A 27,131-nucleotide genomic window follows, 5' to 3' on the forward strand; every position below is an offset into this window, starting at 1 on the left:
TAATGCATAGACAGATATTTTAATGTATGTTTCACTTACAAATCAGTTTCAACAACACATCATCATCATCATCTGTATACTGCAGGTACTGCAGCCCAAAACAGCATTTCTCAAAAGGCAACATATTTATGGTACGAATACTCTAATTACACATCGGTCATTCATTACAAGCAATTAATGTGTTCAAAAGAGAAACGTCAAACCTAATCACTTCAGTATTCTTTGAAATTCATTTCAGGGTTTGTGGGGAAACACATTTGTTTTGAGTAGTGTTTGGATTAACTGTGCTTGTAAATCTTTTACAATCAATTAAATTAATAATCTGTAGCCAAAACACAGGAGCGTAATTGCACTGCTGGAAATGAGGACAGGATTTGTGGCTATATGTCAAAATAAGCAGATTTGTTTTTATTGCCAGGAGATAAATTGATTTTGTCTGCCAACTGCCTCCATGCCTCAGCTTTGCTGCTCTCGTCTTCCTCAGTCACAGAAATTCAAAGTACAAACAATTCGCACTGAACATCCCAGGGGTATAAAATACTCTTTGAACCATACTTTACGTCCAAATACATGACAACGTCTATCCGATAGGAACACAAGGTCATCTCTTTTAAAGCAGCATTTTTAACTTGTTTTGAAATGTTAATACGTTTGTCGCTCTTTACTATTCTTTTAATACTCGATACTATTCATATCTGCATGAGAAACTTTTGATGAGAATATTGAACTTGTTAAAAGTATACAAATTCTGACAAAATATCTCCTTTTCAAAGCCCTCATCTCATGACGACGTTACAACAGTACTATTCATTGTTGATCAATGCAATTGACAAGTTCAAACCACATCATGCAAATCACATCAGTAAATGTCCAAATGTATTAAAGAGAGAATTAAACAATTAAACTGCGATCTTTCAAGGACTGGATGAAGCAAGCAGAGGATGGATGCATGTATCGTTCTTCAGTTCCTTATCAGTACTTAAAATAAAGTACCTAGAATTCAAACAAATGTGCATTAAGCTCCTCTCCACACTATTCTACGGTTAAAAATGTACATTATGAAAGAGCCAACACTGCTATTAGTTTGTCTATGCAGGTTTTAAGAATATGTACTCTTAATGCACATACAAACATAAAACCCCGATGGTGGTCAGTAAAGATGAAGTGAGTCAATCTGATGCATATTTAAATCCTTTAATCTGAGATTCCTTTCTAAGCAGGCTGCTCGAGGAGAAAATGTGCCTGTAAAATAATGTATGAAGAGACAAAGGGTACAATTACAGTACACATTAACAGATGCATATCAAATTTTGGTTCCAGTTTTTGTTTAGACTTTTTGCATTGACACAACCAACATAAACCTTCAAAGTGGGCCTAGTCTCCAGCATAAGGTGTGTTAATATGTTTAAGGTTTGCAAGTACAATTATTTTGCAAAGTGAATATTTAAATGCATGAACACAGTACTCTAATCTGTATCATTGAGGGAGCTGGCTAAATGTAAATAATGTTTCCAAAAAACATCCAGAAGGGATAAAAAAATAAAAAAAAATAAGTGAAGCTTGCTAGAAATTACATTATTGTTTCAAATTCCTCTTAATATCCCTTTAACTATAATGTCAGTGTACAGTATGTATGCAAGCCCTGCCATATGAGATTACAGTACACAAATAGGAGACAAAAAGCATGAAATGTGATACATACAAAAGTCCTTTAAGAAACCGACAAAAAACTTCAGACGCCACCAGAAAATATATTTCTCATTGTAAAGGCACCTTAGACAAAGATATATCCCTGTGCTTGAGTGGTTAAAGGGGTTCTGGGTTGAGAAAAGAGAAACCGTTGCCTCTCAAAAAAACCTAACCGCAGCATGGAAACACTACATCGCCTCAAAAAAGGCTACAGAGTAGATCAATGGAGTTTTCATTGCATAAACTATTCCGTACCGATTGTCTAAAAGCTTGACTTAAAGACACAGAATGCAGAAGATTCGACTCAATTTGATTTTATATACCGCATCATGGCTAAATTCTCTATACTGTTCATCCTTTAACAACTTTGCACACAACACCCCATCATTTGCATTGTACTGCATTACTGCATACCTGCGACAGGATATATTTCTAAGATGACAGAACATGCAACGGGGGGGCGGGGGAGACTCTCTCCTGATCATGCAGACATTGTCTCTGGATTTGCACTTCACTGCTGGACGTTAAAAAGACAACCGAGAAATATATAAAACAATAAAACAAACAAAAGGAGAAATTGACTCAATGACCATGGGTAAAAACACTGTCCAACAAGCTCTGTCCTGCTTCTGCAAAAACAATCCCCTGACTCTCTGGGGGAGAAGGTTATCTTCCTCTTTCCTTTGTATCCCCTCCCCATTTCATCTTATCCCAAACTACCAGCCCGGTTCGTTTAAGTAATCCATCGGTGCATGATTAACCTCAAGTCTCCCTACTCCTCCTTTAATCCCCTTCTCAGGCTGGACAGGCTTGCCCCCCCTGCAGGCGTGAGGTTGGAATTACGCGGTATTCCTAACCAGATAAGGGGGCGGGGGGAGGGGAAATGGTGCCTCCAGTTCCACCGAGGGGGTTCAATTTTGAAAAATGCTGGGATTGGTCAGGTACGTAAGTGGAGCAGGTGCAGGTATCACACCCTGCTGGTCGGGTGGCAGCGAAAGGAGCAGTTGGAGATGGGTTCAGCTCCTCCATCGACCTTCTGGGAGCACCCTCCCTCACAGGCCTCTGAGAGAGAAAGAGGATGTACCATCAGTTCTGTCCTCGTTTTTCCCTTTCATCTAATGAGTATGTCGGCTTAGGAATGGTAACAGCTGCAGTTCAAACATTTGTCCCTGTGCGCGCGTGCAACAGGGAGCACGGCTCCGGTAAACCGATGCTTATTGAAAGCTGTAGTTACACTGTGTGTGAGGTAAACAAATGACACAATGGAAATAGAGCAGCAACAATAACTAAACCCCAGGTGGTACCTGCATCTTCCTCCGGCAGACTGGGGTTGGGTCCCTCGCTACTGGTGCCCAGCTGGAGACGCCTCATGTGACGGACCACAGCTGTGGCGTTGAATGCTTGCTGCAGGGGAAAAGACAAGAAGGTAATATAAACCCAGAAAACCCTAACATCTCATTTATTTGCACCTGTAAAGTGCAATAACTCTGAGTATAACTGACAGCAGCCCAAAGCAGTGGTTCCTGAGAAGTTTGGTAGTCTCACAGCACGAGGGACCAAGCAGCTCTGTCATAATTGGTACTAAAGGTCAACAGGCTGTGTCTGTGACAGCTTGTGTTTTAGAATATCCTTCAAGCTCTTTGCTCGGTAAAATGGGTACCGAACAACTCCTCATTGTGAGCTGAGATCAGAGGGTTTCAAAACCATTGAAGAGTCTGTTTTCCTGACTGCTCACAGCTTTCTTTGGAACCGCTCAGCCAAACAGCTTCACACTTCAAAACTGAACACCCGTCAAGTGCGCACACACACACACACACACACACACACCTTGAGGTGTCTTGACCCATCTAGTTTCACACCATCACCTAAAAGATTTGTTGCAGTCACAAATCTTTAATGTGTCTAGTAATTCAAACACACTCAATTCCAAAGGGTTAATTAGAACATATTATTCCAATATAAACAAAAGAAAAAAAAAGTTTATATGGCATACATCATGCATGTAAGAAAAGTCTGACGTACCTTCCACTTGCTCTTAGCAAAGTTCTTCTTGATCTGAGCACTGACGGACTCGTGGATGTTCTTTTCCAAAGCAGTGTCCCCAGCGATCCTGACCAACAGAGGAGTAAGGAAACATAAGAGTGTTAGTGGAAACAAATTAATCACTGAAGCTTGAGTATTACGGTTTGAACCAGACAACAGAATGAGTGCATCGTGTTACAGGAGTACTGGACTAGTACCAGGGGTGCTGCAGAGCCTGATCACAGGTGTATCGGATGTTGGGGTCCTTCTGCATCAGGTGGACTATAAAGTCTTTAGCTAAAAAGAAAAAGGTTACAAATTGTAATATTTCAAATGTCACCAGTTAAAGAGATTCAACATTTTTCAAGTGATGTAAACAGTAAAAAACTAATCTTGAGGTAATTGCAATGTGTCGGAAAAATCTGCATCAATTGTCGGATTTGTTCTAAATGACTGAAAGAGATGCTTGCCCAAAGCAGGGAAACGCAATTCCAGGAGGAGTTCAAGAGCCAGGACAGGGGGAAAATAAGCATGGTATCATTGCTTTGGCCTGTGGGCTAAACACCTGTGAGGTGAAACTGGGGATTGTATACTAGAACAGCGAACTTAGAAAACCCAACAAGTTCTTTCTGTAGGAAAAAAACGAGTTTGACTGACTCTGAAAAACAAGAGTGGGATTTCTGTCTTGTACTTGGCCTCGCTCAAGGTGAGATGTGTCAGGCTACTGAGTGGATACTAACAGGACCCGGCTGATTTTCCCTGCTGGATGTGGAGGTCTGCGTTTTCCAAAGAGGAAAAATCCACTGTTGTTTGCACATCAATGTGCCAAACAGCTGTGCAGAGTATTTAGTCTATTCAAAGTTAAAAAGGGAATACTTTGAATCACATCTACAGCAAATTCTCATTTTTTTGTTTCTCTACGAAACATTTAGATTAGGGCCGAGGGAAAATGGCTTGATAAGAGCTGTACCTGATTCAGAGATGTCATCCCAGTAAGGAGAATCAAACTCGTACTCTGCCTTCAGGATCTGTTCGAACAGTTTGGCATCATTCTCATCGTAGAACGGAGGGTAACCGCACAACCTGAGACACGCAGCACAGAGCAGACAATTACATAAAACAACTATAACCCAAGTTACAAAAGCAGTGGGCAGATGAGTGCACGGCATGTATCCACGATGTGTCGGGCTGGCTTCACGTCCCCCAAAGCGTACTCACAGAATATAGGCTATAACACCAATAGACCAGCAGTCCACTGCTTTGCTGTAGGGTTTTTGAGCCAAGACTTCAGGGGCTGAAAGAACCAAACAGTAAGTCATTTACAGGATTAAACTATTTTTTTTGAGGGGGGGGGTACAATTATTTGTAGCTGTAGATGGTGTTTTATGAAATATTTTTCATTGCCCTTCAGATATTGTCATTGAGCATGAAACTCAGTTCCCTGCCTTGTAAAGCCTTGTTCGAGACGTCTCCGGCCTCCTTACCAACATATCCAGGGGTTCCGCACGCTGTTGACATCACACTGCCAGAGCCCTCGATTTTAGACAGACCGAAGTCACTGATCATGATCTTGGAGTCTTCATCCATACTGTCGTAAAGGAGATTCTCCGGCTGCAATGAGGGTGGACAAAACCAAAAAAACAGAAGGTTTTAGCAGAGTGCCGTCACACGAGTCATGGAGACGCTCTCCTACCGCTCTAGTATCAGTGGACTGACCTTGAGGTCACGGTGCACAATGCCCATGTCGTGGAGGTATTTGACAGCGTCTAGAATCTGCTGAATGAGCTTACTGGCATCTTTCTCCGTGTAGAAGCCCTTCTCTATGATACGATCAAAGAGTTCCCCGCCTGACACCCTGGAAAAAGAGGGAGATTCAGTCATTGAAAGGAAAGTAAAACTTGTGGAAATGATCTTGGTCCATTGAGACTATAAAGATTGTCCTTTGTAATGAGTGAATTGAAAGAATAGAGGGATTTTAAACTTTGTTAAAGAAAATCCCCACAAATCTGAAGGAGGAAACTAGTTTATCATGTGAATACTGGTAATAGACTGCTTTTTAAAATGTACTGCAGTTACATACCTCTCCCCCAAAAATGCATGAAAATGGAAAAACAAAACCATTTTCTTGCCGAGTCAAAAAGGTCCACCATAGTGCGATAATGGGTGCTTGATATTAGACTTAGAAGCCACTAGATGGAGACTCTTACCCTGTCAACAGTATAATCTGGAGCCGTTTTTAGCAGACATTATTAAACACACTACACACAAAATCAGAGATCAGGTAGTTGAGAGTTAAATGGTTTTAACTTTGCAAAATATTTTTGACGTTAGGTCAAGGTAACAATTAATGAGTAGATCGATTACATTGGTGAAACACTGGGAGTTAGATAAAAGAGTGAGTCCATTATTCAGAGGGAACAGAAAACATATTCCATGGACACACAAATACTGTTATGAGGGAACACCAATGTATTACAAGAGAATTTCCCACTTTATATGATAAATGTCCCTCTGCCCTTTACGTCTCCCATTAGACGGTGGCTGTGATTAATGCATAGGATTCATGTTTTCTGGAGCCTCACAGTTAACGGTGCTTGTGATCCCAAACTGTCCTTTCTCGCTCTCTGACATTTCAAGAGCAGAGGTGGGAGGGAGGTTGATAGGCTGCAGGTGTGAGAGCAAACTCACCACTCGTGTTGTTAAGTAGGTATAAAAATGTGTGTGTGTGTGTGTGTGTGTGTGTGTGCAAATACAGAGTGCAATTAAAAGGAAGCTATAGCATTAGTTCAGTCCGGAGGATACACTTGTGTGTTTAGGCTTGTAGTTTATTCCCCTGACATAAATTCCTCACACATGAACACTCATCTTTCCCTGGAGTCATTGTTAGGGCCTGTCAATCATGATGTCAGCGGTTTATAGCGGTTTCCTTATTGAAATAGCACAATAAAGCAATTACATCTTCTGCTGCAGTGGTCTCTTTAAGTAGGATTGTCTCACTACCACTAGTACTTTCACTCTGCTGTTACACTCCCCCCCTCCCATTTTCTCCTCCTCTCTGTCCAGTCTGCAGATTCAGCTTTATCAACTCATCAATCAGCTACAACCAGAACCACCACCCCCAGTGTCAAAGACCGACAAGATTTTATCTTCACCCGTTAATAATAAACCATCACCTGATCGCATGTGGCATGTGCCTTGCAGCACGTTGAGAAAGACTTGCATACATTCAACACTTCAAGGCTCACACGAACAGATGTGAATACTCACAGTTGCATGATAAGGTAGAGGTGTGATTTACTTTCGAATATCTCTTCCAGAGATACAATGTTGGCATGTTTAATCCTGTGAAAACAAAAAGAGGAGAACTTGCTTTTATTTAGCCATTAGTATTTGACCAGATTCCATAGTCAAGGTCTGTTTCCACCACAGAGTTTCATCCAATGAGCACATGCGCTTCACTGGGTGTCGGCATTGAGCTCCCTAATGGGCTCAACTCCGCTGACCTCTCAGACCTGTCAGTGTAGTGTCAGGGATGAAAAGAGATCATAAGATCAAGATTGGTACGACAACCATGTTGCATCCTTGCGTTGCCCTCTGCGGACACTTTGTAAAAGGTACACCTGTAAAATCAAATGTCCGGTGCCATATTAGCATTAGAATAAAATAATCTGAGATGATACCCTGCCCTAGATCCGTCAACGTGTGTGCTTAAGGTCGAACAAACTTAATTTCCTTTCTTGTGTCGGCCTCAGTATCTGGACTATGAATATTTGCTGAATTAATACTTCTTATAAAAATTTCAAGATCAAAGTCCCTGTGGTGAGAGGAGGCGTTTCAGCTGGTGGTCAGACACACACAATTATTAGGAGACAAACATTAATTGAGAACGACCCACGTGACATGTCATGTTAACAAGTTTCTGGCAACATCACACCAGCTCTTCCGGCACATACAGATACAGATGAGCGAGCACCATGTGATGAGTCACTGCATTTGCACAGGTCTGCGTTTGAGTAAATATTTGGTCTAGATCAAACTACCATTACGCCTCTAACAAACAGCCCGAGTTTATCCAACACAAACCGGGCTGTTAGACACTAAATTTATATTGAACTATTTTCATATAAATGTTTTCATATTCAATTTAATTGAGAACACCGGGACCACTGGTTTGCACAGGTTGGAAATCACTGCAAGAGACAAGAAAAACTGACGAAAAAGCAAGGAATCACATTCAGGAGAAGCAGAGATAGTGTGTAAACAGTAAATGTATGAACCACCAAAAACCAAACAATAATCTGAAAGATATTCAGTCAGCGGATGAATCTTTGTACGTTTATCTCTGTCAGCCTCGCCTCTCACATTAACTGTGGTCATTTGATCCACCATTGATATAAAAAAATAAAAAAAAACTAGATGCAGCTTTAAGGAAATACAACTCAGTCAGACCTTTTGCCAGGCTGCGTGTACCAAGGGGGATTTGAGGGTGACGTGTTAAAAAGAGTAATGAGATCAAACTACATACAAGGCAAGCAGACAATGATTCCAGGCTAACAAACCCCCGCCTCGCTCATTCCTCCAGCCTCACCTCAGGACGGATCATAGCGGTATATTGGCTAGTTGTTTCTCCTGTAACCCAGGCAACAGGAGCTCTAAAAATAACTAGGGACGCAGATCAGTCATTTTCCCGATGGTCTGCGATTCTCCTCGTCTGAAGAAAGTACGTTTGAACCGCCACACAAGCGCTGCAAGCCGTGTTGTCACTCGTATTCGTCTTTACACATCAAAACAGTTTAGCTCTTACACAGGTGGAGAGAAAAAGGTTGTGCATGCGCTGGATGAAGAGGAATCGTGGGTGGGAGAATTTGTAGGTGCGAACTCACCAGTGCCGAAGACTTGTGTATTTGCAACATGAGTCTAGAAATAAGTGTTGCGGTGTCCGAATACTTTGAAATATTGTTTTTGCTGTTGTGTGTGCGAAGATTAAAAGGGTTTTATGAAACACGTATTGTCACACCACCACTATGAGGCGAAAAACATTTCTTCTAATGCAGGTTAACAGGTTTTACAGGGACAATTCCTTCTGTAGAAACTACTTTGACTAACTAGGAAATCATTCCTGAAATCTAAGTGGGTTTCGAATTCTCTACTAAGTGGTTCGATACCAGTAGATAAGATTTTTGTTTTCTTTCAGTACTTAGCGACCCTTTCTCTACTGAATATATAACTACAAAACATATGGATCCATGTCTTACAATGATCAAGTGAAAAGATCCTTATCAATACATAATGGTACAAAATGAAATACGTACGACATGTTTGATGTCTAGTAATGTGACACGGCCTATATGATGGAGATGTGCCATTATTAGTAGTTTGTATTCCAGATGCAGGCGAATGCTGCACGTGGGCCAAGATGTAAAGGTCTGTTGTTACACTACACTTAAAAATGCTTGATTGTTTCTTTGACTACTGACGGAAAATAAGGTCCACTTACTTGTGCAGGACTGCTATCTCATTCTCAATGCTGTTTTCCTTGCCCTCTAAAGCCTTCTTGGGGATACACTTGATAGCCACCAATCTCTGGGTCCTCTTCTCCTCAGCCAGAACCACCTCAGAGAACGCTCCCCTGAAACAAACACAGGTCACGCCGTTAGGCCGCATTTCATTTACCGGTGTGTGGCGAGCTCTTCAAATGCTTCTGTGACATTGTGGAGGAGAAAGAAAGAAATAAAAGAGGGAAACCCCTGCTTTGATGTTAAAGCGACCAAACGTCGCGATAACTTGGCCACTTACAACTCTGTGAAATTCTAGCCTTCTGATGCCACATTGGGTTTATTTTTAACTTCAACCTACTCCTGAAGTCTGTTGCTGGTGAGTCAACTTTTGAAAATTTGAAGCAACAATATCAAAATATTTTCAAATGCTTGGTGACAATTCTTGTTCATTTATACAAATGTGTGGCTCACTCAGTTCATCATAGGTTCAAATATATTACAACCATAAACAGAGCAGCGAACTATGCATTGTGAACTAGAAGTAATGTCATTCTACAATGTCATGTACCCGGTTAAAATGATTGTGATGTGATAAAGTATAAACAGCTACTAGCTCTAACTGGACCATTTTAGAATAAATGTCTTCCTCATTTTCTCTGCACGCGTCTCCCTGCCAACTAGAACCAATAATGGAAAACAAGTTAAGCAACGGAATTCTAACTACCATGTTTTTTTTTTTTCAACATTTTCCCATGACCCCATTTAACAGCAGTCAGACTTTTTTTTTTTTTTTTTTACAACCTCTTGGGTTTTTGGCTGGGGTTCAGAGATATTTCTCGACAATGACTGTGTGGATTCCAAACCCACAATTATACGTTTTGAATAAACTATTAACTAACACAATAGTAACAGAAGTATAAGGAAACACATTGTACACGGTGCGGAAATCCCCTTCTAACATGAATACTGAATTAGTCAAGTGTGAGCAAAGTGCGAAATATATGGCAGGATTGTCCCAAAGTAACAAAAATCAATCAAACCTCATCTGAAGAGAGGAACTTCTCTGGATGAAAGTGTTGCCGTTTTCACTGGGAAGTTCGCACAACAGATCTTAGTCATGCTTCCTCTTACGTTTTGCATCCACACAGACCTTCACTCATCATCAGCCAAATGTTTGTTTTTGGAACAGGCTATTATCTGCTCAGTATACTAACAGTACTGCCAATGGACCTGCACCACTTGCTGCTGGGGTACTTTTGCAAACTGCTAAATGTATAAACACCCTGCATTTTGCTCATTAAAGCAAAGTGGTACGTGTAAATGTGTGTGTGTGTGTGGGGGGGGGGGGGGGGGGGGGGTACTTTACAGTATCTCTTCAGCCACATATAGCTGTATGTGTGGGCAGAGAGGAACCATAATCATCCAGTCACTAGGTTTGAAGATACTTTATCAGCATGGCCAATAAGAAATGGCTGCATTTTAGCTGCATCTACAAACACCACCCTCTTCATTGCAAAGGCACGGCTTTCCACAAAAAACAACTACTACTACTTTTTAAACAATTGCATTTGTTCGGGTGACTCAACCTCACATGTTGAGAAATCGTGAATACCGAGTGGAAATTGTTTGTTTTCCTTAGGCAGACCTTCAGGGAGTTAAAACAGGAAGTGAAGAGTGTATTTAATGAAAGTGCACTATGCACAAGGCGTCTACTTTGTGACTTGTGATTTACAAAGGTTTATGTTGGTGCTGATGTATTTACATTGACTTCAGCTGCGGTGGATTCTGTTTTGAATGAGGATACATCTGGAAGGCTGAGAAGGTACACAAGTTAAGTAGTGAAAATGACAGCTATATACTACTAATTGCATCTTTCTTGCAGTATGAAAACAAGAATAGATTCAATCTGGGGGTCCTCAACATACTTTTCCAGAGCGACCTACATAAACCTTCCTGAACCCGTTTGCTCATCAAAGTAACAGCAACAGTATCTCTGGAGCGGGCCCTTCTGTTCTCATCTCAACATGAACGTAAAAGTGTCACAGAGGCCATTAGCTTTGGCATGAATCCAGCTGTGTGGAGGAGGTTGTCAGTGCTGCAAATTCCTTTGTATCATCTGGAGGATTTGGTTGACATTCTCCATGCTCCCACCGAGAGGCTTTGGGAAAGTGTCAAACAGTGGTGCACAAAAACATTGGGGAAAATCTGAGAACACTAATGTGTTCCTCTGTCCAGTTCTTGCAAGCAGAGCCGCTGCCACATAGTTCTCGTGAGGTTATGACACAGAGCAACACGTACGAATGTTTTATTATTTCCCCAATTCCCCAGGATCATTCTGCTATATTTTAAGTTCGATAGAAACCACAAAACTGCCAAAAATAATCCCTGTCCCTTCCCTCATCCAAGTGCATTTCAACAAGATGCTTCTCTTCAGCCGTGGAACGGATCTTTATAAAGAAAAAAATACAAAAGTCCATTTTAACGCTGCCCCTTACACAGTGCAGAACCAGAAAATATGATGAGCATAATGGGGATGAATATTTCACGAATGCTGAGTAGTGAGAGTTTGCGGACAGCTTAAGCCCAGGGAAGGCTTCAACTGGATTATGAGGTAAACACCTTCGTTTGCAGAGCTGTTCCTCGCAGGACATTCTTATCCCCGCCATGGGACATGTAACCAGGAAAAGGACACACACACACACACACACACACTTCACAGCTATTAACCACAAAACCCTCAAGACATACTGACACTGTCCCAAGAGAAGGGCGTGTTCTCAGAAATTCACAGTGCAAAAACTTCAAATATAGACAGGCAGCAGCAACATGTAAATGTCCCGTGCTTCTAGCATAGGGAACATTTACATGCCAATGAAACAACACTTGGTTCACTGATGGGCTATTGCCCACAATTTCCAAATCCAAACACTTATCCAAACACAAATATTGGACAGGAAGCAGCCTCTTAACTATCACTGATGACAATGTTTAAATAACAGCATAGTCAATTCATTCAGCTACTTATTCCATCTCTGTTCTGTCTCTTATTAAGCTGCTTGCTTAAAATTCAGATTTGGCGTTGTTTAGTTAATTTCCCTACGAGGAGCCCTTTTTATGTGTGCATCCCACCATGTCAAACTTGCATTAAAGCAATTAAAGGGCAAGTGTGTGCAGTGCAAAAATGCACAGCACACAATCCTTGTTAATGTAGAGTCAAATTATATTAAATATGGATTATTAAAATGAATGAACCAAAAATATTTATTTTCTCCTTTTGAGACTACAGACCTTCCTGGACTGTATATAGCCTCTCTTTTTTCACAACAAATCGGAAATTTCTCAAACACCAACCAATTGCTCCATCTGTCCTGCTGAGAAGTTGGTGAAGAAAGTATGCAAGCAGATGACAAAATGGTAACTGTGGAAAGGTCAGCGAGACATAGGGAAGGACCATCTGGTGCAATCAAGAGCTGCGAGATACCCAACTGTGATTTTGGCCCTGACGCATAAAAAGACAATCTTTGCTATGTTGGGCCTCCAGATATGTACAAAACCAAACCACAGCCGCTCTTCTTCTCTACAAATCAACACAACGCTTGACAACTTATGGCGGACGAGCACTACAAGATAGATCTACTACTGCAATGCAAGCTATAGATCGACGTAACTTCGAGAGAGAGTTGAGAACGTTATACGGTGATGATAATGATGTGTTTACAGTTTGTTGTACTGCACCCAGGTGGCCAAAAATTGTTTTTTCGGTTTGAGTCATTTTAATACATACCCTGTCTTATGGGGTCATGACTGGTATGTTTGTGATACAGTGTGGGATGCAGGAAAGCATTTCTTGTATACATACATTAAGGAGAATATAACATCAAACAGTGCCTGGTGGGCCACAATTTTTATGTTAAAATCCAGCCACTGGTACTAAGGTACTTTGGCCCCGAGTAATGTCACATATGTGTAATAAGAAGCATCCACCTGCTGCCCATTAATGCTAAACAGCATTTCCAAATTAATATAAATTCCCCAAATGTCGCAATTGTAATAGAAAAAGGATTCCATTAAGTCTACTTTGATAAAAAATGTAATATGCCGGTAAAATCATCTTCACAATCCCTTAATATGAGTGTTGCCATGGCGCTAGTACGTTTGACACAGTGCCAGTAACTGTGTCCTTTGGCTGGAGACCTCCATGCTCTGCACACTATAGCCCACCAAGAGGAAATGCCATGTGCAAAATAAACAGAGTACATTCAGTAAATTGTTTCAGTAGGACGTGTGGCAGCACTGGAACCCCCCCCCCCTTCCCCAAGCTTTACTAAATCGGTCTGATTGTGCAGGATACCTGTGCACATACCTTGAAGTGAACAGGTTTTGCCATAGCCATTGCTGTTGGTTTTATGGTCATTTTCTAGACCAGTCTAAACAGCTCTATGGGCCAGTCATAAAAAGCCCAGATAAACCAGCCTATAAACTAGGCAAACAGCAAAGAGAGACCGACTTAGCAAGTAGCTGCTGAAGCATGCCAAACCTCAAGAGAGCTTAACACAAATATTTAGCCTAAAATGGCACAGAGGGCAAAATGTGTTTTCAGAGACATGATTCCAACAGAGGGATTAATAAAGTTCCTCTGCGGTGGATTGTGTTTATAAATTGGCCGTTTAGTGGCTCAATTAACGCAACTTAATTTCACACACATGTCACTATCCAAATCATAAAGCAGATTGTAATTTAACTGCAAAAGCAAAGAACTTGCTTCTCTAAGGATTTCTAGGACCAGAGATAAAAAAAAATGAATATATATATTTTTTTTTAAAGATGTTTTTTTGCTGATATGTGGACAGCTCGTAACTTGTAGGCCAATGGCGGATTACAAGATTTGCGAAAGACTGTGGGAAGATGTACAAGACAAGCCTGCAAGTGTACTTAAAATTGTTAGGGGTGGATATGTTGCTGTGAGCAGATGGAGATGCATAAGTGGGCCAGACAGTGGGACTGGGGACGTGTACGTGTACGTGTGCGTGTGTGCTTTCCAGGAACTGGAGGCTATGCCATGCTGAGCCGTGCTATGCTGAGACGCAGACTTCTACTGGAATTAGGTCAGGGCAGGGCTGAAGTGCTCCGGGGTTCCAAAGTAAGGAATTGGGATTTTCCAGACTGGGTTGGGAAATTCTCGTCTTTCCAAACAAACGGTTAAACTGTAATTGCCATGAATTCTTGACTGCCGGAGCAGATTTGATTTTGATGGAGCATTGGCTAAAATTGGTGTGTTGTGGTCCAGGATGCTATCTGCACACCTTTGGAGCACCAAATTAAAAGTATTTATGGCTGAGACAGAATTAGAAACACAGACATGGTAAAATGTTGTCCCGCATGTGCTTTAAGGTGCAAGGCACTTTGTACGCCACCTCCCTTCGGATAAAGAAGGTATTATCTCGGTTCTCATCCTACAGCTTGGACACAATCACACCTTGTAACTAGAGAGCGGCTAAACAAGGAAAGGACAAATTATTAAGGAATTAGTAGTGTGCATGTCTGGATTTGATTAAAAGGGAGATGAAGAAGAGCTCAATTGAAATAACAGATTTTGCAATAAAACAATGAATACAAAATACATACATGTGATATAAATATAACATTAATCTTGGGGGGGGGGGGGGGGGGCAAGAATTGGGATACAGACAGCAAGAGAAAGGCACAGAGTGCGATAGATGAAAAATAGATGACGTGGGACGGTGCTCGTGCTGGGAGACTCATCTGCTCTATAAAGGTTGCTGTTTCCTTTTGTCGGAACCACTTTGTTAATCATCATTTTGAATTCATTTGATTCTAAATCAGCACACTGAAACATAAAGACAAAATGAAAAACCTGTGCGGACTCAAATTCCCTCAAACCTCTTATGTGGGATGTGTGATTGCTGATATTAAAGTGTAGTTCAAGATGGATCGGTCACAGGCTGCTCTGCTGACTCATTATCTGGAAATTAGGAAGATAGACATCAAAGCAATAACAAAAACGAAGATTCCCATTAGATACAAGTCTTGTGCATCTCATTAGGAAGAAGCAATAGCTTAAATATGTCATCAGTAATGAAGATTGATTGAAAACAAAGTGCATCCCACTGCACCTTTAGCTTTCTGGATGATTGCTTGTTGTAATAAATGGATTGAAATATATTTGGATTAATAGCAGGCATAATAAACAGTTTCTGGTTAAATGTGACAACTGAACTCTAAAATGTTAATTATATATAAGCACAATACTGTTCTTGAAAAACTCCCTTAGTGTCCTCTGCTTTTGAGTTGAACCCTAGCTTGTACTCATCTACTGTGCACAGCTGTATCAAAAACATCATTCCTTTAAATGTATAATTCATGTTAGAGCTCCCGGCATGTTGATGTGTCTTGCGCTTATGCATAATAATGGTAACAGCCATCGCCCGACCTTTGATAAATATTGTCGTGAATCTCAAGCATCATTGACAAAAAATAAATCAAATCAATATTTTAATCTGCATTAAAAATGACCCAATATGCTTGTTGCTTAGTTCCAAAGAACTAACTTAAAGAGGTCTAAGAGGAGAATAACCCATTGCCAGTTACATACAGTATCTGCAATATGGATTCATCTCATAATTTAATCCAAGTGCATTTGACATTTAGACTGAGCCAAAGCCTTACCCAAGTCACACAAGTTGTAGACATTCACTCACTTACTCTGTAAGCGAAACTGCACTCACAAAAACACATACACCCCAATGACGCTCGAGTTATTGAATCTTTCCACTCCACGAGCAAAGAGCCCTCAGCTTGAGTGGTAAATTAGCTTTAAAGCCCATGTATTTTAGCCGAGAGGCACAAGTGGGGCAAACGGTTCCTCTTCTGACAGTCCTAGTGTCCGAGCCTGGGTTATCATTTGTGAATAGTATAGGAACAAAAATATTTGTGTATCCTATATACAAGATCAGAAACATAAGTGTCTAATAAAACTAGTGTTTCATCATCTTTGTGATCTTCTCTCAAATGACAACAGATAAGCAGGTAATGGTGCCTCAGTCTGTAGTTGCGATGCACAAAAAAAAAAAAAAAAGGTTTTAAAAAGAGATCTTGGGCCTATCGTACCACATATCAGAGCCTGTGGGCGAGAGGCATCTATGCTGTGTAAAAAGAGAAGATGTGTGATGAATGGGTGTGATGCCTTCAATGGTGGAGGTGGAGAGTGAGGGAGAGAAACGGGCCATCACGAAGAAAACAAAAAGAGGAAAGCTATACAAAAAAAACTCTGAACCATCAGTGCAGAATGAGCAGATGACTTTAAAAAAAAAAAAAAGAAAAAAGCAAGTGTGGTCCCACCCAACCCAACCGTATGTTCACATGGACACAGAGCTTCCCAGATCAATGGCAGCCGATAAGCAGATCATACGGCCAGCGAGCGCAGTGGCTGCTGGGTCACCGTTTGCCAGTGACAGAGACAGGCGGGGGCCGATCCATCAGCCCCAACGATTTTAGATGATTACGGAACGCTACCCTACCCTTCACTTCCTCCCTCGCCTCTGTGTTTAGAAATGTGTTCTGGGCTAAAAATACAGAGAATTTCCCCTCGCTGCTCTCAGCATTCACTCAAACGCCAGAAAAGGCATCATGGCCTCATTTGTCTCATTTGTCATCAGCAGAGAAACACTGAAGCTTGCAGTGTGGGAACGTTGCAATAAAATAATAATAATAAAGAGCTGCTTCTTGTCTTATAGAATTTTCTTATAGATTTGCAATAACTTATTTGGCAGTATGTTACATCAATATTAAAGGATTTCTAATGGCTATCTGCCACAAACCAATGACCGGTTGTTTGAGATTGGTGCAGAGTTTCGGCATTCATTGAATTGAGTCAGAGCTAAATACAGAAAATATCAATATCACGCCTGTAAATACGCATCCTGAGTAAATGGTTGGTGGATGGTCCGGTGTGTGACGTGGTATGAATAGGTGTGGATTCCGAGGACAAATTCTGACATGTCATTTTGAGCCTTACTGTGGATTAAATGATTCACATGGAGCTAAAACAGGGACGCAGAACACACTGGGATCCCCGTTCCACGGAAAACCTGGTGTGAAACCAGGAGGCAGTTAGAGCAGGCGCCGGGGATGGGGCAGCTGGATTCACGACGGCAGAAGCAAAGAAGCAAAGGGAAGAGGGAGCGATAGAGAGGATAGCTTGACATAAGTAGGAATGAGAAAAGGAAGGCAAAAGAGGATTTGAGTTGATTGCAGTGACAGCTCTGTTGCCTGTGTGTGCATTATTCATTCCCATCTGTTTTGATTACAAAAACATTAGGCAGCAGGCGGGGAGTCAGTACCACTGCTTTAAGTCCCTAGATAATTACTTTTTGTGTCACTAATCGCAGACGTTTGACAGATGTGATCAAACGCAAGAACTGTTTAATCTAATAATAATGTGCGTAATAATAATCTATTTGATGCGCTGTCAGCGGAGGGACAGCAAGTTTTGAATAGCTTCATGTTTTAGACATAACGAAAATAATATTCAGTGATGAGGTTATTTGTAGCATCTATAGGACATCTCCTTCTGGTTGAAATATCAAATGGAGCAGGCAGTAGAAATATGAGCACATTTAAAAGAAATCTGTATACGCGTGTCATTTTTTCTGTTTTTTTCCTGTAAAAGGGAAAGAGAGTTCATCTTTTGCACAATGCGAACATATGCACCCGTTGGATGATTATTAATAGCAAAATCAAAAAACTTAGTTTCCATAGTGACTGTTTGAGTCCATTATGGAAAGTGTCTCCTGTTGTTACCAAGACAACAATCCAGCAATTGCAAATGAATGTGGCACACAGCGGAGCTGGTGATCCCTCCATAAACAAGCTCAGCACCAAACTAGGGGCAGGTGGAGGACCGAAGGGAGGTCAGGATTGAAAGCACGGACACACCTTTTCATGTATGCAAACATTTGTTGTACTTGTGCATTAATATAACTTAAATAAGGCTTGATACTGCTATCCTGTATTTACCTGTAAATCCTTCTTATGTCGAATGTACACAGAAACCAGCCACATCCGGTTGTGGATCATTAAGCGTGTCATTTCAGTCATCCCGGTTTACTTCTTTCCACTGAACATCAGGGTGGCTCTTTTTAATCCGGTTTATCTGTGTTTGGACGTGCTTTTAGAAATTAAGATTCCCATGAATGGGAAATAATCAAGCATTTTCCGTTCAAAGCATCTGCAAATTTGGCCGCAGGTCATTTAGCTTTTGCAGCTTTTCTTTTGAGCGTTTTTTTGTCCTTTATGAGGGTGTTTACGCAAGAGATGCCGCCAAGAAGGAGGCCAAGTTTCCATCAACACCTTTGTTGCAGTATGTGGAACTGTAAGTCACTTTAGTCAGTTTCATTCGGTGCCTGCAATAGATCTTCTATTCTCTGCCCATCAATGACTGAAGGGGCTAAAGGTGGCTTCATAAACTCACATTATGCGCTTAGGTTTAATCTTGGATTCAGTTGGTGTTTACACATCTTAATCCTGAACTAACAAGAGTGTGGCTGTTTGTAGAAGGTGCAGGGAGACGCCTTGTCTAAACATCCCGTCTCATGACACCTGGCACACATGGTGAAGGGTCAACAAAACGGAGTCAGGAGGATTTATAAAAGTTAACTGCACTGCAGTGCACTCGGAGTAATTTGTTCTTCCAGAGCTACCCGGGGTCAAAATTGCCTCTGGCAATTTGGGGATGCTGTGCAAGTGCTTCATTGTGGGATGGGTAGCAGGGTCATTCAGACGGGAGAACCCAGTGAGAGCCCAATCGGGTCAAGAGGACAGAGATGGTTCTATGGTGGTGATGGAACATATTCAATTACACACACTCTCTCATTCTGTCCATTTTTGTACCGTGTTGTGATGCACAGAACATCTGGAAAGCCGCTGCATGTCATGCTCTTTGTAAAGTTCTTGGAGGTTACACTGCTTCAATTGATCAAATGTCTGATAATGAATAATAGATACGTACTGATTCGCCCATACAGATTCACAGTTCTGTATGGACACCTACATATAAACACAAACATATAATATAGAAGTTGATACAGTACATATCTCCTATGTATTGTTCATTTGGCTTGTTTGTAGCTTCTATGATCTCATTGGATGATTCATTCCATGAAGCCTTCTGCCAGCAGGCAGATTTATAGAAATATAAATCTCATTGATTATAGTGATGAGGCACTTAAAATGAGCATATACATTTATCCATATCCATGATTATTTGATTAAATTAATTTTCTATAGCACAAAATCCCAAACTTGCCTCAGTGGGCTTTACAGTCATGTGACAGCCTCTGTCCAGAACCCCTCACATCGGTACAAGAAATCCTCTCCAAAAGATGAAAAAGCTTTCGATGGGGAGAATAAAGGGAAGAAACCTATAGAGAGACAGAGGAGGATCCTCCCCCGGCATGTACAGACTGTGATTAATGTACAGAATGAACAACGTAAAAGATGAACAATACGTTCCATTAAACAAAAAAAGACATTGTTCATTTAGGTTTGTTTGCCGATATTCTGTTGAACGACTCTTGCGCCTCCTGACGTATGACGCGCACACGCGATTATCCTGATGACTGACATCTGGTTCAAACTAACGAGACAGTTTGAGCACGGATCAGCCTTTGAGGAACAGAGATAGCCGGACATCAATCATCTCGTTAATTTGAGCTGGATAATGCGACATTTGATCGACTTTGAACCACGTACGACGGGGCACTGTTCAGCCATTCATGTAAAGACCTCGTGTGTTTATATAGGTCAGCCTTATGTCAGTCCTCCTGTCCAGGATGCACCCTGCTTGTCGCCTGATGTCAGCGTACATGCGGGACGGAATGGGTGCAATAGTAATGCAGACACAGGTGTGTTAGCATCGTTACGGCAAAAAGTATTTTGTATTTTCTCAAAATATAAATGAAACTAATGCCTCACATTACAAATGTAGGCCTTACCCCACCCAAAGGTCTCCCACTCACCACTGTGAACACACGGTAATAGAACGAGAAGCAAAAATATGCAGTAAAAGGCTGCGACGACCATCGCACGAAGAAATGGGAACCGCTTATCTCATTGTTTCACAATTTGTCAGCGCTGCCCACTCAACGAGACAAGGCGATATGTTGGTTTTTTTTTCTTCTTTTATTTAACTTAGTTGCTTTTCTTTCCTCTTTCTTATTTAATTTTTATGCTCATTTCTTCTTACTATTAAATGAATAACGCGCACACACAAAAATAATAGAATGAGAAACTAAAATCCAAGGATGGAAATTATCTCAAGCAAAACTAATTTTTACATCACGTTAGTAAATTATCATTGATTAGTTAGATCCATTTGTATTAAGTCCACCGACAGATCCTTGAGAATCCCCACTTTATTACACAAATACACAATCTGCTATAACCTAATACAGCGGCCAACAATAATAACAATATAACAATAATAAAACCTTCGTGGCGTGTATCAAGCTAAAGTGTATTTAACATTATATCAGTGACGGCAGCTTATGAGGCTTAATGCAAGGGTTGCTTAAGAGGCGTTTCTGATGTCCAGCATCTCAATGTAATGCTTTGTGGCTGGTTTGTTGACACGGTGTCAGAAAAGAAAATCAACAGTGTCTGATGACATTGTGTCAACTAAAGTGTGCTTTACAAGCGCCGGGTAGATAATCGCAGTGCTATCCCTACTACTGAAGATTATTTGACTAGACTGCATAAACTGACCGCTTTCAAATAAGCCTGGTTATTTCATTGAAAATATCCTTTTGATCACCAGGAATAATGGCGTTGGGAGTTTTGTTTTAGAGAGGTTCTTTTGTAAAGTCTAAATGTGTTTAATTAAATCCCAAAATAACTGTTGCCATTAACATTGCAAAGAGAGTTGGGCTGAGCAGCCGAATATGCAGGTGCAATTTCATGCGCACTAAAACAACCTGTGCCACTTCACCTTCATTGGCATAAGTAAATGTGACAGGAAGCATGGAAAAACAGCATTGTTGCTCCTGCTGGCTCTGCACTGACACAATTACCAAATGTGTGCTGATGCAACACATCAGGTTTCCATTAGAGCCTGTTATGTCAGATTAAGCATCAAGCGGTTTATCTGGGGGAACGGACAGGACGGACTAGAGGAGCCCAGCGCAAATAGAGCACCGACACATTTACAAAATGCAGAGAAACTTATGGCGTCGTCCTTTGTTCCGACTGAGCAATTGGACAGCGATCTGCACAAATGCTTGTATTGCAATTTATAGAAATTCAATTCCTTCAAGTCTTGTTGTCAAAAAACAAAACAAATTGTGCTCTAGCGATCTCAGAGAACGGCCAAGTGATTTGTATCAAATGCAAACCCAAGCAGCGGTTATTCAAACCGCCCGGTGATGTCATTGCGCGCGTGAAAGCGGCATCATACAAAGCTGAAACACCAGCGTTGGTGCCGCTGGCCCGGACCAACAAACTTACGTTCCCAGGACCTCTTTGAAGTCATACTGATCCTTCACATCCGTGGTCCTCTTTTTCCAGGCATGGCAGTCTTCACCCAGTGGCATCTTCTTGTTGTTACGGTCACAAACAATACTGGTGGAGAAAAAGAGGATAAAGGAGGAGAAGCTCATTAATACCAATAGTTTTATACTTTCCGTCACCAACCTGCAATAAATACAACAGTGATTGTATTGAAGCAAATGAACATTTAGATTCACTTGGATTAATGGCATCGGTGGATTTGTTTTCCCGTGTGTGATGACACTGACAGTTTACAATACATGTAGTCGTGCCTGGAACTACTGATCCAGGAAATTCAAAGTCCTTGATATTAAATCGTATGTAAAAGATACAACTTGCTATTGTTGGTTTGAGCATTATTATGTTGTTTTGGGGTTGATAGCTGGGGTTCGCATTAGCGCTTTGAGTGTGCGTTTGTCCCATGAGGAAGTAAAGCAACTCAATGATTAGCACAATGATGCAAAAAGGATAAACTTGTTTTCCAGGTTCAGCCAATGAACTCGCCAAAATATTTCAAAATCAGTAGCACAAACAGATCGTTGCAAAAAGGTCCTTTGCATGTTACACTGGCGCGTCCCAAGTGATTTAAGAATGCGTCCAAAAAGCGTTTTATCCATTAAACGGAAATACTTGGTCAGAGGGAAATACAGAGCCATTGTTGTCGTTGCGAGTTTGGGGTGGTTTCTGCATTGTTGTTACATTCGGAGGTTCAACATGGCAGACGAAGATCTGCTCCGAATGTCCTGACACGCCATGAAAAGTCATGTCTGGCAATGATGTTCAACAATCTTTATGATGAGCAAACGATGAATTTATGGCCCGGGCGGGCTGAAAGTCATGGTCAACTGGGGTAATCAGTAAACTACAGTTTCACTCTGGTATCCTGTCTCTAATACAATGTTTCCCTTTTCATAGCACAGCATGAGCAGAGCAGCATGGCCCCTCAGTGCTTACTCTGGTGTTACAACGGTCTGGTTCATCTTACAATGACACGAGAGTGACAGTTTAAAATGAGCTTCTGTGTGAGGAAGCACAGCTATTTCAAAGAGCCAAAACTCAAACGCTCTTCCATCTATTAAATGTTCCGCTTATCTAATGTGTTAGTGACCTAATCGAGCTCGTGTAGCACTGAAGCGTTTGCGAGGTGACACAAAGCAGTCGGAGCAAGACAAAAATCGTACCACGGTGTTAAGCCTAAAGACCCTCCGCCCTTCCTTCCTCCCCCCCCCCCCCCCCCCCCCACACACGCTCGTATGTTTCAGAAGAAGTCGGTTTCTGACGTTTGTCATCGCCACACTCCGAGCGCTGCATTGATCAGTGGACCCTGCTGTCAGAGTCGTCAGAGTCGTCATCTGAACCCAGAAAGTGTCTAGAACTGAGGAACCTGGGAGACTAAAATAGCCGTGTTCGTACCACTCCTCCTCCTCTGTTCCTGCTGGCGGCTTCACACTCCGTCTGGGTGAGATGATGCAACGTGTTGTACAAGAGCAATATTGTTCAGGACTTTAGACGACAGCCCAAATAACCCTTCTGCCGTTGGTTCAGAGTGGACTCGCTGAAACGCTGAATACTCAGCGAGCGGCGTTAGGCGCCACGCCGCCGTTGTCTCGGAATACGCGTGGACGAGACGGGGCCTCTTCGGGGTGCATTGACGTGCGCTCCCCGATTGCCGTGCACACACGCCACACAGAAAAAGAAAAAATCTGGCGCCCCTCTCGCCCGCCTGCATTAATGTCAGAAGTCGGCTTCGTGCATGTCGCCATGGAAACCCAAAGGAGCTGCTGCAGTATCCGAGAGACAACATTGCTTTAGGTGCCTGATGGCTGGTTGCTTTTAAGGTGGAAATCATGGCGGCCGCTTGGACGGCTGCAGGGTTTGTTTTTTGTTTGAAAAAACAAAAACTGATTGCAGTGAGCTGTGTGGTTATTAGATATATATTTAAAGCACATCAAACAGCATCTGATATGAACTCACTTAACATTGTACCCAAATGTTCGAGGAACAAAGAGTACAGTAGAACATTTCAACTGATATCCTCCACTGTTTCCCCCCCACTGCATTTTGCATGTCACTTAAAGCAAACTAAAGTAAAAGGGAAGTATCTCTAAAACTGGCGTGACGAAACACGCATGTGCTGACGGGAGGCGCTGAGAGGAAGTCTATTGTAACAGATGTAAATCTGCCCTTTTGGAGCCTCGCTCACCCTAATATCTATAGTGTAGGGAAAAAAACAAAGCACAATACACTGCAACTCTATTCCTCAGCACATGTTCCACTCGACACCGGACGCTTTCTTTGAGAGCCCAGGATCCATTAACGAGCAATTCTTTTGAAAAATGGTTTCATTGAAAATGTTCCACAGCGGGTCAAAGAACTAATTCACAGCTCACAATACAGTTTTTGTAAAAGGAATAGGTTTTTTTTTTTGTGCGTTCTGTACCGTTTAGATTCTTTCTACGGTCCGGATACAAAGTGGAGGACTTATTTAGACTAAATGCCAAGCTTGTCCTAGGAGAAATTAAACATTAAAAAAAAAGTTGCATCTCTATCCATATTATTATTATTATAAACAGAGCAATAAAGTACATGTGAATTGCGAGTAGCGGCATTCAAGGCTAAAAATAACTGCAAGACCATTTAGGAGAGAGCCAGAGCAATTGAACACTTCTCAACCACTACTTGTTTGTAAATCATCTCATTATACCATTATAGAAATTGACAGAAAATAACAAGATGCAGCTAAATCGCCTTAAAAACACTTGGATTTCATTAGTCCACCTCATTTCACATTTCAAAGAACATATTTCAAGAAATTGGGGCATCGGGGATAAAGTTGAGCAAAGCGTTTTTTTTTATTTTTTTTATACAAGCAAATGCTGTAAATAGTTTAGGACACGAAGGGGCACGTTTCAAAAGTATGGGATAGAAGAGGAGAGAGACACATGCAGGTATTGAGCACACAGAAGGCCAGGCCCTCCACGACTTCTGGAGAACCAGCAAAGATAAGCTGCTCAGAAAAAACAACAACCAGGAAGCAGAAGGATTGAAAAGGCTGGAAGTAGGGAGATGCACCGTACAGATAATCACAATCCTCGACTAGTATGTAACATGCAGCATTCATTCTTTGCACAATAGAAAGTCGCTGTACTCACTGGTTTCCCATTCCTGTGATGTGCGGTAGACAGAAGAAACACACACACGTACACACGACCACAGTTAAACGTGACGGAATGACATGTGAGTATTGAATATATATATTGGTGTTAAAATGTCTTGCAGCACTTGCGTAAATACACACCCACGCACACACACACACACACACACACACACACACTCACAAATAACCAAAAATATATAAAAACAGAAAACTAAAAACTTATGTTCAAACTAAGCAGTGGATCATATCTGCTCACTATCTCTTAAATGGGTCGCTCAAAGCGCAGACAACAAACTAGCACGCCTACGAGTGGGCTTCCCTTTGCTTTAGCTTGTGTTTGCTAGTATCATTTCATCTCAGCAGGCCGTCCACAGCGCCTAACTGAGAATATTCTGATGCCAAGTCAAGAGCAAGAACTGGATGTCAACAGACAGGTTACAGTTTTTGCAAGAACTTTCATGTGCTTCTTTCAGGGCATCGTTACGTCTGACACGAAGATACATCTCTGATCTCTAAAGCTCTCAGAATCTGGGCCGGACACTAAAGCTGAGGATCATTTCTCAGTGAAAGTAAAAAAAAAAGCCCCATTCACAAATTTAGGACAACAGCTAAAAAGTTATTGTTTGTCTAACTAGTGAGCTGACCCGGGTCTCTGCAGTGGTGGGCTGGTGCTTTTTCCTGCATGCCAGGAGATTGACTCATTGAAAGCATGAACCCTGGGGACAGATACTTTGGCCTTTTCCGTTTACGATGAGCATTTCAGATACGTAGTAATGGTTCATGTGGAAGTTTTTGTAAAAGGAATAGGTTTTTTGTAAAAAAAACCGTCATGTGGACTTGAACAGTTTGGCCCACTTACTACTTACATGGTATCTTTTAAATCTCATTTAACCCAAAATGAAGTTTTTTTTAAAAGCGTGTGAACGCCTCTAAATTTAAAAATCAACACTCATACACTCATGTTAGAATAACGGATCGGTCTAATCGGTCAGCTGGTGACAACGGAGGACACCAAATCTCCTCTCAGGGGGAGCTTATTGATCCGAAGACAAGATCCCAGGGGAAGATTTTAGAAAAAGAGAAAGACGGAAGGGGGGCAAATAACGCAAAACTGCACGTCCTGTTGGGACTATACCGAAAAAAACTTGTCATTATTCTCACAGCGATTCAGGTGTGTCCCTCCAATCTGCGGCTTCGGTTACGCGCAAAAACGTCTCCTCGTGTGAACGGGCATCGTAACGAATCCCCGCCGCCACGATTTCAGCCGCAGGCGCGATTTTAAAGTCACGAAACGTCCACGCGGGGAACAGTTGTTAAAACGCCCGCCGAACGCCGGGCGAAGAAGGTAAATGCGCCCGTAAATGTATCCGCTAACCTTGCTGATAAATGTTGCCTAATATAAATGAGCTGTCAAAAAAAAAAAAAAAAACCTGGCAGGAAGAAGAAAAGAAAAACACGCTCCCAACATCCAACGAGCCTTTGAGGGAAATAGTCAGAGTGGAAGTGGGTGTCACGGCAGTGGAGCGGCTGGCGTTCATACCTGAAATTGAACAGTCGGTACGGGTCCACGGCTCGTATCCAGCGTCCGTCCGTCGGTCGGTCTCTACAACTCGGCAGCGCTCTCGGACGGAACCCGTACTTGGCAACCTTCCCGGCAGCGCTGATCCTGACGTCACCGCGTGACAGGACCGCCGGTGGACCAATCGCCGGCCGAGCTGCGGCGCAGGTAAACCGCTCTGCGACCCTATTGGTCGCCTGTCGGCCTCCTCCACCAGTGCTGCGGTGCCCGGGGGCGTGTAGGTGTCGGCGTGCATCCTCTGTAGGTTGTTAGTTGCTAATAATAACAAAGGCATTCTTTAAGGCTCATTCGTTTGTTTACTTCACTTGTTTTATTTCGTTTCTCCTGCTTCCCTTTTATACACAAAGTCCTGTCCGTATCTCGTTAACTTGTTTGTTTTTGCATTTGCGAATCCACGCTCTATTGAATATTTGTTTTTGTTTGTCTAAATATTTTGTGAGCGCAGCAGGGGAGCGTTGTTTATCCATCGTCTTATGACTGAATAAAACCACCATTACCAAACCAATCTTATTTATTTGTGTGAGACGTTACTTTAGAATAAAGTCTAGAATACAACCCACACGAATTTTTTTTTCCATTCACCCTTCCAGGTGCAAAGAATTGGTTACACTGAATTTGTGTCTCA

The 27,131-nt window shown here is 41.8% G+C and overlaps 2 protein-coding genes across 3 annotated transcripts in view; one reads left to right on the forward strand and one right to left on the reverse strand.

The window, feature by feature from the left end:
* On the reverse strand, positions 1-26,579 carry camk1b (calcium/calmodulin-dependent protein kinase Ib). Of its 2 annotated transcripts, XM_037447835.2 has the most exons (13): positions 26,468-26,542; positions 24,923-24,935; positions 21,729-21,842; positions 9,209-9,340; positions 6,979-7,053; positions 5,428-5,566; positions 5,196-5,322; positions 4,930-5,005; positions 4,682-4,794; positions 3,930-4,008; positions 3,712-3,799; positions 2,994-3,093; positions 1-2,751 (listed from the first exon to the last, which is right to left on the reverse strand). In XM_037447835.2, exons 2-13 carry the CDS (start codon positions 24,931-24,933, stop codon positions 2,657-2,659), a joined length of 1,149 nt encoding a protein of 382 aa, XP_037303732.1. In that variant the 5' UTR covers positions 24,934-24,935; positions 26,468-26,542; the 3' UTR covers positions 1-2,656. The 2 variants fall into 2 exon arrangements, with proteins under 2 accessions (XP_037303732.1, XP_037303733.1); XM_037447836.2 differs by lacking the exon at positions 24,923-24,935 and having other exon boundaries at positions 26,468-26,579.
* Positions 26,536-27,131, forward strand: part of nek4 (NIMA-related kinase 4) — a 7,618-nt gene continuing 7,022 nt past the window's right edge. Inside the window, exon 1 of the mRNA XM_037447831.2 lies at positions 26,536-26,653. The gene's annotated coding sequence lies outside the window, so the exon portion shown is untranslated. The remainder of the gene's footprint in view (positions 26,654-27,131) is intronic.

The sequence above is a fragment of the Pungitius pungitius genome, chromosome 8 (assembly GCF_949316345.1).
Source record: "Pungitius pungitius chromosome 8, fPunPun2.1, whole genome shotgun sequence".
NCBI classification, from domain to species: Eukaryota; Metazoa; Chordata; class Actinopteri; order Perciformes; family Gasterosteidae; genus Pungitius; species Pungitius pungitius.

What these genes read in the sequence shown, in the direction of transcription:
- camk1b (XM_037447835.2), bottom strand. An exon ending in GGATGACATCTCTGAATCAG is followed by an intron (nt 4,009 to 4,681) that starts GTACAGCTCTTA and finishes TTTTCTTTTTAG; the next exon opens with CTAAAGACTTTATAGTCCAC. An exon ending in CAGGCTCTGCAGCACCCCTG is followed by an intron (nt 3,800 to 3,929) that starts GTACTAGTCCAG and finishes TCTGTTGGTCAG; the next exon opens with GATCGCTGGGGACACTGCTT.